This window comes from Anguilla anguilla, chromosome 11, assembly GCF_013347855.1.
Source record: "Anguilla anguilla isolate fAngAng1 chromosome 11, fAngAng1.pri, whole genome shotgun sequence".
In the NCBI taxonomy this organism is placed as follows: domain Eukaryota; kingdom Metazoa; phylum Chordata; class Actinopteri; order Anguilliformes; family Anguillidae; genus Anguilla; species Anguilla anguilla.
Window position 1 is genome coordinate 25912473 of NC_049211.1, and position 13440 is coordinate 25925912.

The window sequence follows — 13440 nt, forward strand, 5'->3', positions numbered from 1 at the left end:
GTGTGTGTGTGTGTGGGCGGGGGGGGGGGGTCACTGTGTGTGTGTGTGTGTGTGTGTGTGTGGGCGAGGCGGGGGGGGGGTCACTGTGTGTGTGTGTGTGTGTGGGCGGGGGGGGGGAGGGGGGTCACTGTGTGTGTGTGTGTGTGTGTGTGTGTGTGCGCGCAGGGGGGCAATCACTATTTGTGGGGGTTGACCCACTTGTAAGTGCCTTCATATCGGAACCCCACTTTCTTCACCAGCTCATCTGCTTCAGAGGGACCTCGGCTGCAGAGAACAAGAGGAGGAAATAAGGACGGAAAGAAAGAGTGTAACCACAGAAGATGGCATGATGACAATAAAGGAAAGTAGGATGAAGGGAGAGTAAATAGGAGAAGTGAAAAGGAGGAAGGGGAAAGTTGGTTAAGTGATTGTTCACATCGTTACAACATAACAGCAGAAAAAGCATTCGCAGAAGTGTGACTCATGTTTTAATTTTCCCCACTTCCTGGTTCTTTAAAGCATCTTAGTGGCAGTGTCTCTGTAAAAATTACAGTACAAATAAAATTTAATAGAATTCTACAGCTGATGATGGAGCGCCCATTTTGACTCAGACTGCAACTAAGCTCAGGATTAAATTGGCAGATCAGCCATTTTGGCTCGTTTTCTTTTTTTTACTGCAGACAGTACGGCCATTGTGTGAAACTAGCATCCTTTATAATGTGTGTTAAGGCAGTGAGAGTTACCAAACCTGTCAGCTGATGTCTGAGGGTTCTTACTGCAGTGGAAAGTGTGTTTGCAGTGAGAGTCAGAAATATCTGTCCCTGTAAATGTTCTATAGGTGGCATTTATGTGGTCTCACCTTCCATATGTGTATGGAATGGGTGGAGTCCTCTCCCGATCTATTTGATGAAGAATAGGAGTGAAGATTCTCCAGGCTTCTTTCAGTTCATCACTGAAAGAAGAGATGAAGTGGAAAAAGTATTTTTTTAGTTAAATCGTTTACAAATTACTATACCAAATATTACTGCTTGAAAGTACTGGCATATTCTTTGGCAGTAGCCTAAACAAATGTATATCCTGCCAGTAAAGCAGGTTCAGTTTGAATAAAGATGCTTTATTGGCAGGACAGAGCAGGAAAGGGGACACAGACCTGCGCACAAAGTGCATCTGACTCCCGCAGAATACATCCAGGATCAGACGCTCATATGCATCTGGCAGCTTCACATCCTGACAAGGGAGGAAAAACCTGTTACTGTGTCCCCAGTGTGTGTGCGTGTGTGTGTGTGTGTGTAAGCGAGAACTTGTGTAAAAGTGCACGTGTGAAAGTGCTTATGTGCGTGTGCGTGTGCGTGCGTGCGTGTGCGTGTATGTGCGTGTGCATGTGTGTATGCGTGTGTGCGTGCGCATGTGCACTGTGGTACCCGGTAGCGGCTGCCGTAGGTGAGGTCCAGCTCGGTCTCCTCGGGGCTGAAGTAGACCCCGGGCTTCTTGCTCATCATCTTGGCGTAGACGGCCTCGTTGGGCTGCACCCGCACCACCAGCTCGTTCCGCTGGCACTGGCCGCCGAAGATGTCGCCCGGCACGTCGGTGAACTGCAGCCGCACCTCGGCCTTCCGCTCGTTTAGCGCCTTACCGCACCTCAGGATGAAGGGAACGCCTGCGGAGAAGGAGGGAGGGAGGGAAACACAGTGAGGAGGAGGGTAAGAGGAAAAGATGGAGGCAGGGAGGAGAGTGATAGACTAAGAGTGAGAAACTGAGTAAGAGCGTGGTGAAGAGAGGGACGGCTGGGTGGAAGCGGGGGAAAGGGAGGGACGCTGGGTGGAGCGGGGGAGAGGGAGGGACGCTGGGTGGAGCGGGGGAGAGGGAGGGACGCTGGGTGGAGCGGGGGAGAGGGAGGGACGCTGGGTGGAGCGGGGGAGAGGGAGGGACGCTGGGTGGAAGCGGGGGAGAAGGAGGGACGCTGGGTGGAGCGGGGGAGAGGGAGGGACGCTGGGTGGAGCGGGGGAGAGGGAGGGACGCTGGGTGGAGCGGGGGAGAGGGAGGGACGCTGGGTGGAGCGGGGGAGAGGGAGGGACGCTGGGTGGAGCGGGGGAGAGGGAGGGACGCTGGGTGGAGCGGGGGAGAGGGAGGGACGCTGGGTGGAGCGGGGGAGAGGGAGGGACGCTGGGTGGAGCGGGGGAGAGGGAGGGACGCTGGGTGGAGCGGGGGAGAGGGAGGGACGCTGGGTGGAGCGGGGGAGAGGGAGGGACGCTGGGTGGAGCGGGGGAGAGGGAGGGACGCTGGGTGGAGCGGGGGAGAGGGAGGGACGCTGGGTGGAGCGGGGGAGAGGGAGGGACGCTGGGTGGAGCGGGGGAGAGGGAGGGACGCTGGGTGGAGCGGGGGAGAGGGAGGGACGCTGGGTGGAGCGGGGGAGAGGGAGGGACGCTGGGTGGAGCGGGGGAGAGGGAGGGACGCTGGGTGGAGCGGGGGAGAGGGAGGGACGCTGGGTGGAGCGGGGGAGAGGGAGGGACGCTGGGTGGAAGTGGGGGAAAGGCCCACACACAGCCCTCTCACCGTCCCAGCGCTCGTTGTGCACGTAGAGCACGGCGGTGGCGAAGGTGGGGGTGTTGGAGCCTTTGGGGACGGTGGGGTCGTCCAGGTACCCCAGTTTAGCGTCGCCCTCCCCCGCGGGGTCTCCCACATACTGTCCCAGCACCATGTCACCCAGTGTGACGGGGGCAATGCACTTCAGCACCTTCACCTGAGGGGGAGACAGAGCTTCTTTATTAAAACACCTGCATCAACCGTAAGTAGCAGAAAATGCACTCCAGTGGCACGGTTTATGTGGATGAAGCCCACACATGCACACGCACACAGTAACTGACCCATACATGTACATGGGATAGATGTAAGGGTCAGTATATCCAGCCTATCATGTTTTCCCAAAGTTTTCATCCATTGGGAGTTACACTGTGGATGTGGTGGTATCCCAGAATGCTTTGCGGCGGGGGTGTTTTTTCTTACCTTTTCATCCCTCACATCGTCGGAGCTGGTGGTAGCTGGCTTCTCCATGGCAACCAGGCTGAGGATCTGCAGCAGGTGGTTCTGCATGACATCACTAAAGTAGAGGAGAAGGAGAGTTTGACACGTTGAAAACTCAAAAATGCATTTTCTTTATCCTGGAGAATTTACGAATCCATGTAAACACTTTTTGACTCTCCTCCTTTTTTACGTGAAGGAAATATGCTTCTGTAAAACGGGAAAGGTTGCGCAGACCTGACTGCACTCAAGATCCAAGATCACATGACCATTTTGGCCAGAGGCTCAGAGGACCTATGAGGTTGCTCTCAAACTGCACACACATTGCTCAGACACTGCAGCCCCAAAGGAACTCTTCATTTCCTCTGGCCTGAACAGCCAATCAATGAGCCAGGCTGGGCTTTGCACAAGTGGTCCAGTAATCACTAATTAGCATAGTGCATATCTGCAATCTTCAGCTGTCATGTACCAGCTGAGCAAAAATGACTGCACTAATTAAGAGACTGAAGACCAGAGGTCAGACCCGGTGGAAACCAGTAAGGTTGGTCTCACCGGATGATTCCGAAGTCGTCGAAGTAGCCGCCCCGCCCCTGGGTCCCGAAGGGCTCCTTGAAAGTGAAGACCACACAGGCCACGCTGTCCCGATTCCAGATAGGACCGAATATCCTGTTTCCAAACCTGAGAGACAGGAGCAGATACAGGGACACACTCAGACACACAGTGCGTGTGAGCGCACAGATACCGCAACGGAAAGGAGGGCGAAAGGAAAACGGATGGAAAGGGGGAGAGGACAGGAGAAGAGAAGGGCAGCTCATGCCGTACCGGAGCACCATGAGGTTCTGCACCATCTCCTTGCCCAGGTAGTGGTCGATGCGGTAGATCTGGTCCTCGCTGAACAGGGAGGACAGGTGGGCGGACAGCTCCTCCGAGCTCTGCAGGTCCCGCCCAAACGGCTTCTCCACGATCACCCTGCTCCAGCCCCTGAGAGAGGCGCAGGGAGAGAGCCAAAATCCCTTTAAGAGAATGAGACTATACTGGAGTGCGACTGACGGCATGGGGAGGGGAAGGGACGCAGTCTGGGGGAGGGACGGCTGCAGACTGACTTGGTGCTGATGCACTGGTGGCGGATGTTCTTGGTGACGCTGTGGTAGACGCTGGGGGGCAGGGCCAGGTAGAAGAGACGGTTGGCCTCACGCCCCCCCGGCAGGGCGCTCAGGTGAGCGTTGAGCTGGCTGAAGGAGCTCTCATTATCATACTGCCCACTCAGGTACGAGTTCCTGCTGAAGAACACGGAGAGACGCTCCGCCTCTCCATCTGCTACCTGAGAGAGAGAGAGAGAGAAAGAGAGTAACACACAAGCACAGCCATACAGACACACATACATGCATAAGGGATGCATGATAATATCTGTGTTGCACTGGCATTGGCCAATAATAGCTAAGAGATAAACTAAGATTATGGCTGATATGGTGATGTAACACACATACCAGAAAAGCAATACATTTGAGGCGACCAAGAAGCAGTGTAATCGTCACCTGAACCTCATTTATTACTTATTTTTAATTAGTAACTTTTACCAGCCAAACACACAAGCAGTCATACAGAGGCTCAGTAGCACTGTAGCCTCCTGCTCTCTGCTAAATAATCAAGTAAGCCAGCTGAAATATTTCATTATACAAATACAATTTTCCCTTCCTAAATTGACGTCGTTGCTCATCTACTTCTATCATTAAGCTGGAAACTTGGTTGCAGTTTACATTAGTACTGTAGTGTAAAAGGGAGGGGTTTGTATGAGGATCAGCCAATATAGCCAGTCAAATGTCAGTTACTGATACAGGTCTCAGATTTTCCATATGGTGCAACCCTAATACACACACATACAAACCATATAGATACATGTACAACACACACGCATGCACAAACACACACACACACACACACACACACCTTCATGTGGGGCAGGCAGGCAGCACGAATGGCCTCCACGGTGAGGCTGGAGCGGGCAAAGCCCACAAAGTAGGTCTCCTCAGGGAGCAGCCCGTCTCTGAAGAGCCACCTGAGAAGCAGAGAGGAGCACGGTCAGCTTGCCGCTGCAGTGCATCATGGGAAACACTCACACAGCCACACAGGGGGCGCAGGCACTCACCACAGTGTGGGGTAGATCTTCTTTTTGGCCAGATCCCCCTGGAAGACAAAGACATGGGTTACATCAGGGGCTGAACTGGTCAGGACAGAGACGCTGATCTGAGGTCCTGACTAACCGTGACTGTTACAGGTCTGATCCTTTGCATGCTTTCCTATTCATCTCCCTGGACACTGAATGGAAATCAGAGGCGTGTTCTTCCCACTGCCAGCAGGGACGCACGCACCTCACAGGGGCAGAGCACACTCTTTCTGTGGTGCTAAGCAGCGTGGTGTAGTCTACACGGGCAGGCCCTATGAGAGGAACACAGCCTATCACTGGATCATTACCCACAATTCAGCTCATCAATGGCTTTAGAGCTCTAGCACTGAGCCTGGAGCCTCCGGGCGTGAGGGCCGACAAGGAGTGAGACTAAATGGGCTTTCAGCCGAGTATTTGACCATGACATCATGACCAGTTATCCAGTTTTCTTTCTTGCCAGGACTTTTGAGATTAAGTCAATGAACCCTGCATAAAATAAATTCACTGACACTCATTCATATTCCTGCTTGTAAGTTTAAGTGAATTGTAATATTTGTACTAATTACATAATTCATACAAAAAGAACTTCATACAGGGCTTAGGGGACAAAAAGGGGTGCATTTCATTAAAATATCAAACTACTTGAAATCCACCTCCCTATTGAACAGAGCATAACCCGTTAGCATGTTAGCATGCTTGATAGCACATTGGGTTCCATGGTACTGCAGTTACAGGAAACCTCATTCTGCACCACTCTGGCACAGCGGCTGGTTTACTTTAGCCGCTTTAGCTGGTAGTGTGCAAAGCACACAGGGGCACCGCGGCTTGTCAAAAACTGCTGAAAACTAGCAGCTGCCTTTTGGAAGCCAAAGCCACGGTCACAATCCTAATGCCCAATGCAGCTGCCCGCTGGGTAATTATTAACAAAGCTTGCACAGGCTCACACTGCTGCTGAACCTTGAACGCAACGCTGACACCTACCGTGCCACGACAGAGGCTGTGGGAGCGATACAGAGGGCAGTGAGTGAGACTGCTGCTAATCTCAGTGCAAACGTGAACACTCCTAGAGCACACATCAGACAGTACAGATACAGTGCAGTATGCCTGTGTTACTGTCACAGTGAGCCGGGGGGAGTGAGACTCTACAGTCCTCGCTCTGCAAGCGGGTGCACCCTCCAGTCACCAGCTCATTATGAACCAATCAAAGGGCTTTGGTCGCTATGGCGACACCGTGCAATTGACCCAAATGATTGAGCCACAGAACACACGGGCTAGCTCCACCCACTTTGGGTACTCCGAAGCCTTGCCCACAGTGGCAGCATGAGGAGGCATTTCTAGAGAATAGTGTTTCTGCGTAAAGAGGAAATTCAGATTCCTGACAGCTTTACTCAATAACGACTGGCTGTGTTAAAGCAAAGGGCTGATGGACCTTGGTTCAGGACAAATGAGCACTCCTCCCTATCTTCTTCTTGTTCCTCCTCCTCCTCATTCCACCTCACCCTTCTTCCGAAACAGGTTCTTAATTATACGGGCTGTAATTTTCTGCTTCAAAATAGAGGATTGTGTCAGCAAGGCAGGCCGAGAGCAGAGGTCCTCAGCCCGGTCATTAGAAACAGCAAGGTGCTGCTGTGGGGTGTTAGTGCGTTAGTGCGGTCAGTGCAGTTAGTCAAGTCAAGTCAAGTCATTCAAATTTATATAGCACTTTTTCTGACCGAGTCAGCACAAAGTGCTTAACAGACATTGACATGTACACACAGGTAGAGAAATACCCATGTGTACATATGAGTATAGTAAAAGAAAAAACAATTTATTGTGGTTTAAAATAAGTAATTTAGTGGTTAGTGGGTCAGTGTCGGTGCCGCCTGTCAGTGGGTCAGTGTGTGTCTGTGTGTGGCAGTCTGTGATTGCGCCATCTCTCAGCCGGGGGCCCGTGTCTGTGCTGCAGACCGGCGCGTCGGTGATGGCGTGCTGTGCAGCAGGTCAGCGGGTCTGCGTGTGCTCGCTTCGCGCAGCCTTGGAGGGGTAAAGCGATGCTGATCCAACACGGTGGTGTGACAGAGGGGTCAGGGACGGCGCAGGGCCCTCCCTCCCTTACGGAAGAGTGCGCTTAACGCACCAGGCCGAGAGGCGGAGAGCTGGAGAAATACCCTGCCTCACCGCACGCTCGCTAACCTACTGGACCCGGCTCCTTCACAGGCTTTAAGCTTTAGTTTACCGCATTTCACTCGAGTAGACACATCGCGAGTCACCGCCCCACACATTACACTTAAGCCCTTGAGTCGCAAACACTCGAGTCCCAGACAGCTCACTGCCAGTACCGAGTATCAGCAACAACAAACAATAAAACTGCAGTCAGGAATAAACCATAAACAAGCGGCAGTCGCCTCCATTGCCACCTCTCTGAATGTCACCTGACCCTGGAGGAAATCTCTCAGTGACACAGCAAAACGACTACGCCCCCACCCCCACCCTCCAGAGAGTCACATTAGCCAAGACCTCTTCCTTCCAAGAAACCAACAAAGAAACTCCCTCGGCCTTCCATCGGAGGGAGGGGAAAAAGGAAACAAGGAAGAAAAAAAGATAAGACAGGGAAAGAGAGAAGCGAGATTTTCTTTCACTGGGTGAACAAAAGAGGTCGATATTGTGCAAACGCACGATGACTGGGCTGAATTTGGCAGGAGTGGGGAGAGAGAGAGCGAGGGGCTGGACAGGATGGGGTGGGTTAGGGAAGAGGACCTTATTCTGGGCTGGGTTCACACCGACAGCCTTGACCTTCACACACTCGCAGAGAGAGAGAAAGAGCGTTACTACACCACGCGCATTGCCATAAAGCCCTGCTCACACTCCCTCTTTTTATTCCTCAACTCATCTTCCTCCTCTTTCACTACAACCAAGAGATTATTCCTCCCTCTCTCCCCTTTCCCCTCTCTCCCCACCTGCCTCAGTCCCTGAACTATAAAAAAGAATAAGGAAGAACACTGTGAGGGTGAGGCAGAGCAAGGTGAGGGTGAGGCAGAGCAGTGAGGGTGAGGCAGAGCACGGTGAGAGTGAGGCAGAGCACGGTGAGAGTGAGGCAGAGTACGGTGAGGGCGTGGCCTGTGGCCGCTCCTCTTTCAGGGCCTGAGAAAGGGAAGCGCTGACAGCGCAGGTTCCGGGCGGCGGGATTTTGGCCCTCATTGTGCGCGGCTCACAGCACCGCTGTGTCTAAGTCCCTATTCAGCTGCTCCCCATTGAGCGCCGGCGTGGACCCCGCTTAACCCTATCCGCTCTCGGTCCCGAGCTCTCTCAGGAGCATCGCTGCTGACCCTGTGCTGGGCTGGGCCACCCTGCGGGGTCAGGGGTCAGCATGCACCAGCGGAATCAGGGAGAGAAACATTAAAAGCGTGTGGCGTTATCCTCTGCCTCAGTCCTGATGTGCCTGAGAGGCGGGATGATGACAGTCATTCTGCTTTTCAGCTTTAATTACACGCTGTAGTGGTCTGAAAACTATTTGTCACAATTCACATTGAGATCTTCAATTCATGTAACACGTTCTAACACTTATGTAAATGTGAATGCCATTTTAATCACACAATTTGGACCACATACAATTTTCCTTTTCATATATATGTATTGTATGGTAGCATTTGATTAAATGTAATGCCTTGCTAGTTGCAATCACTAAATAATAAATAAAATTTTACATTAAGCAAGACTCATCACTCTCAACAGGACTAATTAGTGGAACTGACATTCATTGAAGCCCTGTAATAATCATATTAGCCTTTAAAAGCATAGCTAGATAAGAATTCTGCAAAATAAATAAAGATAACAATAATGAATAATGCTAATAATACTTTTTCCCCAACCACAACTGGAACCGGCGGGCAGTTTCAGGTTCTGGGTGCTTCTCCACAGTTGGTCTAAAGGAGAAGCGTGCACTGTGGAAGGAAGCTGGCGACTGCTAACAGACAGCCGAGCTGCAGTCTCCACACTATCCACTCTGTCGTCTGTATTAAGGGCTACAACAGGAGCAGAGAACCACTCCGTGTGATAACAGGAAGTTCCCAAGCGATCGAAAGATTGGTTTGGACATGCAGGTGGACTGCTAACAGGAAATAAGTCAAAATAAATACAAGCAAAGAGCTGGGATTTCACCCAGCCTGCTCTCTGTACCCGTAGAATTCCAGCCCCCGAGACAAAGCAATTTGACACCGCCCAGTGCCTGGCGATTGGTGGGAGAAGTTCGATGAAAGGGTTAGGGTTAGGGATGAAAGGTGTGTAAAGTGCAGTCGGATCGTGATTCAGAACCCTTTCAGACTTTTTTTTTTGGTGAAACAACTGAACATGATTCAACGATCCAGCATAACATAGAAACTCCATGTGATTACTGTCTGTCCTTTCAGAAATCTAAATTTAAACTAGTTTTCTATAGTCTTAAATGCAAAATCGTGAAGTATTGACATTTTTATTATTTCTGCAAATCAATGGTACATTTTCTTGTTAATCTGTGTGCAGTGTATCTTTTTCTCCCCCTGACACTTGGAATGTAAGATTGAGTTCAGGGGATGAAAATCTGACTATCACATATGCAGTTTTTTTAGGCTGTGGGTTAGGCATTAACAAAAAGCCTCATTCTATTTAGAAAACAGACCACATTCCAACGTGACAACATTAATCTTGTCTCTTCACATATGAGCCAATTGCTTGGTAGTTTCCTGTAATATGACCCAACGCTGTGTATTAGGAAACAGATCATTTCCTACCTGGGTGCCATTTTCAAATGGAAAAAAAAAACTATACAGCTTGCTAGCATGCTAGGCAGAGCTGGCAGGGTGGTGTAGGGTCACATGGTGTGTTGTGGCGCAGTGTGATGTGGTGTGTTGTGGTGCAGTGTGATGTGGTGTGTTGTGGTGTGTTGTGGTGCACTGTGATGTGGCCTGTCATGGTGCAGGGTGACATAGTCTGTCGTGATGAATGGTGATGTTGTGTGTTGTGGTACAGTGTGATGTGGTGTGTCCTGGTGTGTTGTGGTGCAGTGTGATGTGGCCAGTCATGGTGCTGGGTGACACAGTCTGTTGTGGTGAAGGGTGACATACTGGTTAGAGTGCTCAATGAAAATTCAAGCCCAGCCAGACCAAACCCAAGTTAGTTGAAGCCTGAGCCTGACCCAAAAGGACAGAATTAAACTTGCTTATTGTTGTGCAGTTTGCTTGTTCTTGCTTAATTTTTTTTATACATATGGTTAATAGTGGCCGATTATCGTTTTTCATCACACAGCATATGATAACCTACTTTAATCAATAAAATCAAATACATTTATTTTTTCTTACAATGCGGCCAGTTTTCATATATTCTTAGTCTGAAACCGGCCCAAGGGTCAGCTGGGTCTGGTTCAGGTCCTGATGGGCAAAGGCTTTGACTTTGAGAACTCTGGTTGTGGTTTAGCGTGATGTGCTGTGTTGATGGTTTAGGGTGCTGTGGTCTGCTGTGGTGTAGGATGATGTGGTGTGTCGTGGTTTAGAGTCATGTAGTGTGCGTGGTTTAGAGTTATGTGGTGTGCGTGGTTTAGAGTTATGTAGTGTGCGTGGTTTAGAGTTATGTAGTGTGCGTGGTTTAGAGTCATGTAGTGTGCGTGGTTTAGAGTTATGTAGTGTGCGTGGTTTAGAGTCATGTAGTGTGCGTGGTTTAGAGTCATGTAGTGTGCGTGGTTTAGAGTTATGTGGTGTATCGTGGTTTAGCGTGATGTGGCGTATCGTGGCATTATGCTCACCGAGGCACCCATTATGATGAAGATGTGCACGTCTGATTGGTGGAATTCAACATCGTCATGCAACTCCTTCCTCAGCTGCCCAAAGACCTCTGATCGAGAGAGTGGGATGGCCGCCATCTTTTCTGGAGGAGAGGGAGTGACTTCTAGAGAAAGAGGGAAAGCAAGAGTTACTCCCAATTATATTTTAGTAACGCAGGTGTGTACTTATGCCATTCCAATAAGTAGCATACAGCACACTCCCTTATTACATTCATAGAGGCATGTGTAAATACCCAATTCAGTCTTCTCTTACCAAGATTATACTGTACTCTGGTTTGTTAGTTTAAAAAACTAAATTAAGCTAGCCTCCAATTAGAAATGGCAACAAAAAGTTCTTCCAATAAAACATCATTCTCTTAAAAACCATAAAACAAAAATTTCAAAACAGCCAAAATACATCGCGTCACTTGGAAGGAGTTTAGAAAAAGGAACAATACATTTCCCCAAAAATTATCACAAATCAAACTTGACAGTACCATCTGATTCAAAGCCATTAAAAAGTTCACATGCAAAGATAAATGATAAACAACAACAATAATCAAATTAATTGGGCTACTGTTATACAAAGGGCCACTGTTTAAGTTTTTTAAACCGTTTTTTTTAGAATATTTGATCGTTTACCATTGTGGCGTTCCTTATTTTATTTCTTTAAGTGTGGGATCACCCAAGGTCAAGTTCAATAATCACATTTTTTGTCGTTCAGGGTGCGTTTAAACTCAGTGAAACAGCTTCTATCAGTTATAGCGATAAATAAAATGCCACTTACAATTACAATGTCTTGATCAATTGCAATGTACCATTTAGACACAAAGCAAGCTAAAATGTATCTTTCTGGTTGACTTCTGAGTCGCGAAGGACAAATCGCGAAAAGGCAAAGGAGTTGTTATTGTAAGAGCATCACTTAAACTTCTTAGCTACATAAATCCTGTAGATAGGATAAGTTACACCAAGTAGGCTCGAACTGTCAGAGTTAAAATGATCTTCTGCTAACATTGAGCTACAAGCATCACTGCTAGAGTTCACTGGAAAACGTACACAAATAAACGCGTTTAAACGTTATCCTAATAAGATTGACATAATATATGTTTACGTTAACGCGGTGTAATTACAATGTATTATTTTAGAATAATGTTACGCCATCAAGTCCAGCCTCAAGCTTCAGCTTAGACAGACAGCTAAGTTAGCTAGAACATTACACTTAACGTTACACGATTTGAAAGGACATTAAAAGGCATTCCTGAAGCTTTAAATGTGCTATTAGTTTGGAAATGAGCTAATTTCGATGTTTTATGTTGTTGTAGGTTCATGTAGCCGCCGACTAACGCTAAGTTGTGACAAGACTCGGACAGTCTGTTCGCTGCTTCAAGCGGTTTTATGCAACGATGTGCACTTTTGTAATTTTCTCGAGATAATAGCATCTGCTAAATGCCTAGCTAAATATGAAGACATTTGAAGTAACGGTAGCTACCTCACGTTAAGTGGCGAGAAGCTAGCTACAGCAGTGCGTAAAATAATTGAATTGGAGAGGGGATATCAGATACGCCAACACAGCACACACTCACCGGCAGTCGTTCTCCGATTTCTACAATTTCGCTAATCAACGTGTGCCAACTAGCAAGATACTACCGTGGCAGCTGAAATATGACTTTCTTGAAGTACAGGTGTGTGAACAGGCGATCAACTTCAGAAAAACACACAACTTCCTATATTACTAACGTGACATACAGCGAGCAGTTACCCAAACCTCCGATGTTTGGTTCCTGTTGAGAAAAGGGGACTGAATCCTGCCATTTTATTGGTCTAGAGAAACTCACCAGTACTCGCTCGACTGCCCATCTCTGTTCGGTGACGTCACCTCGAACGACAAATCTTGCGAAGTGTATCGGAAGACCACAATATGACCCCAAAATCGCAAATATTTCAAGTGTTGTAAAATAAAGCTCGGTTATGTGGCAATTGCCTCTCTCTTTAATCCAATAGGGATGTGGCTTTGGATGTATCTGGCAGGTTAAGGGACCAATCTGAGAGCAGGTCCAGGTGTATTACTGAGATGCAAAGCTCTGACAGGGTCAATATGGGTTTAACCGGGGGTCACTAAACCCACTAGCAAAGCCCAAAATGGATTTTGTCTCATTTGATGTGCAATCGTGTCATCTCTGGCATATAGGTTTTTGCATAGTTTCAGTGTTGTTGTTTAATGGCAGTTACCTTAATTAATCATTTAAAGTTTTCAGCTGGTGTTTTTTGTGGTGTTGCTGTAATAATAATGAAATTGGCTCTTTCCCCGCCATTTTACCCTGAAAAGAATCTAAAAATACTAGGGAAAATATAAAATATACTACCGTTGAAATATGCACAGTATGCATAATTAAAGTTTTGGAGTGGCCTTGTCAAAGTCCTGACTTGATCCCAATACACATGCTGTGGCAGGAACTGAATCGAGCAGAAGAGTGGGCTAAAATTCCTACACAGTGATGTGAAAGATTAA

The 13440-nt window shown here is 48.5% G+C and overlaps 1 protein-coding gene across 2 annotated transcripts; it reads right to left on the reverse strand.

Moving 5' to 3' along the window:
- Positions 1-117: 117 nt before the first annotated feature.
- Positions 118-12900, reverse strand: LOC118207828 (glucose-6-phosphate 1-dehydrogenase-like). 2 transcript variants are annotated; one of them, XM_035381909.1, is made up of 13 exons: positions 12767-12900; positions 10914-11056; positions 5144-5181; positions 4945-5053; positions 4101-4318; positions 3820-3978; positions 3550-3675; positions 2983-3076; positions 2533-2719; positions 1401-1636; positions 1130-1206; positions 839-931; positions 118-264 (listed from the first exon to the last, which is right to left on the reverse strand). In XM_035381909.1, the coding sequence occupies exons 1-13, from the start codon at positions 12786-12788 to the stop codon at positions 177-179; spliced, it is 1590 nt and encodes a 529-aa protein (XP_035237800.1). In that variant the 5' UTR covers positions 12789-12900; the 3' UTR covers positions 118-176. The 2 variants fall into 2 exon arrangements, with proteins under 2 accessions (XP_035237800.1, XP_035237801.1); XM_035381910.1 differs by lacking the exon at positions 12767-12900 and adding an exon at positions 12515-12736.
- Positions 12901-13440: the final 540 nt, after the last annotated feature.

Excerpts from the sequence above, each read along its gene's own strand:
- LOC118207828 (XM_035381909.1), bottom strand. The coding sequence starts at position 12,788 with ATGGGCAGTCGAGCGAGTACTG. Across the intron at positions 2,720-2,982 it reads ACGATGTGAGGGATGAAAAG|GTGAAGGTGCTGAAGTGCAT; the intron begins GTAAGAAAAAAC and ends TCTCCCCCTCAG. Across the intron at positions 932-1,129 it reads CAGATGCACTTTGTGCGCAG|TGATGAACTGAAAGAAGCCT; the intron begins GTCTGTGTCCCC and ends CTCTTCTTTCAG.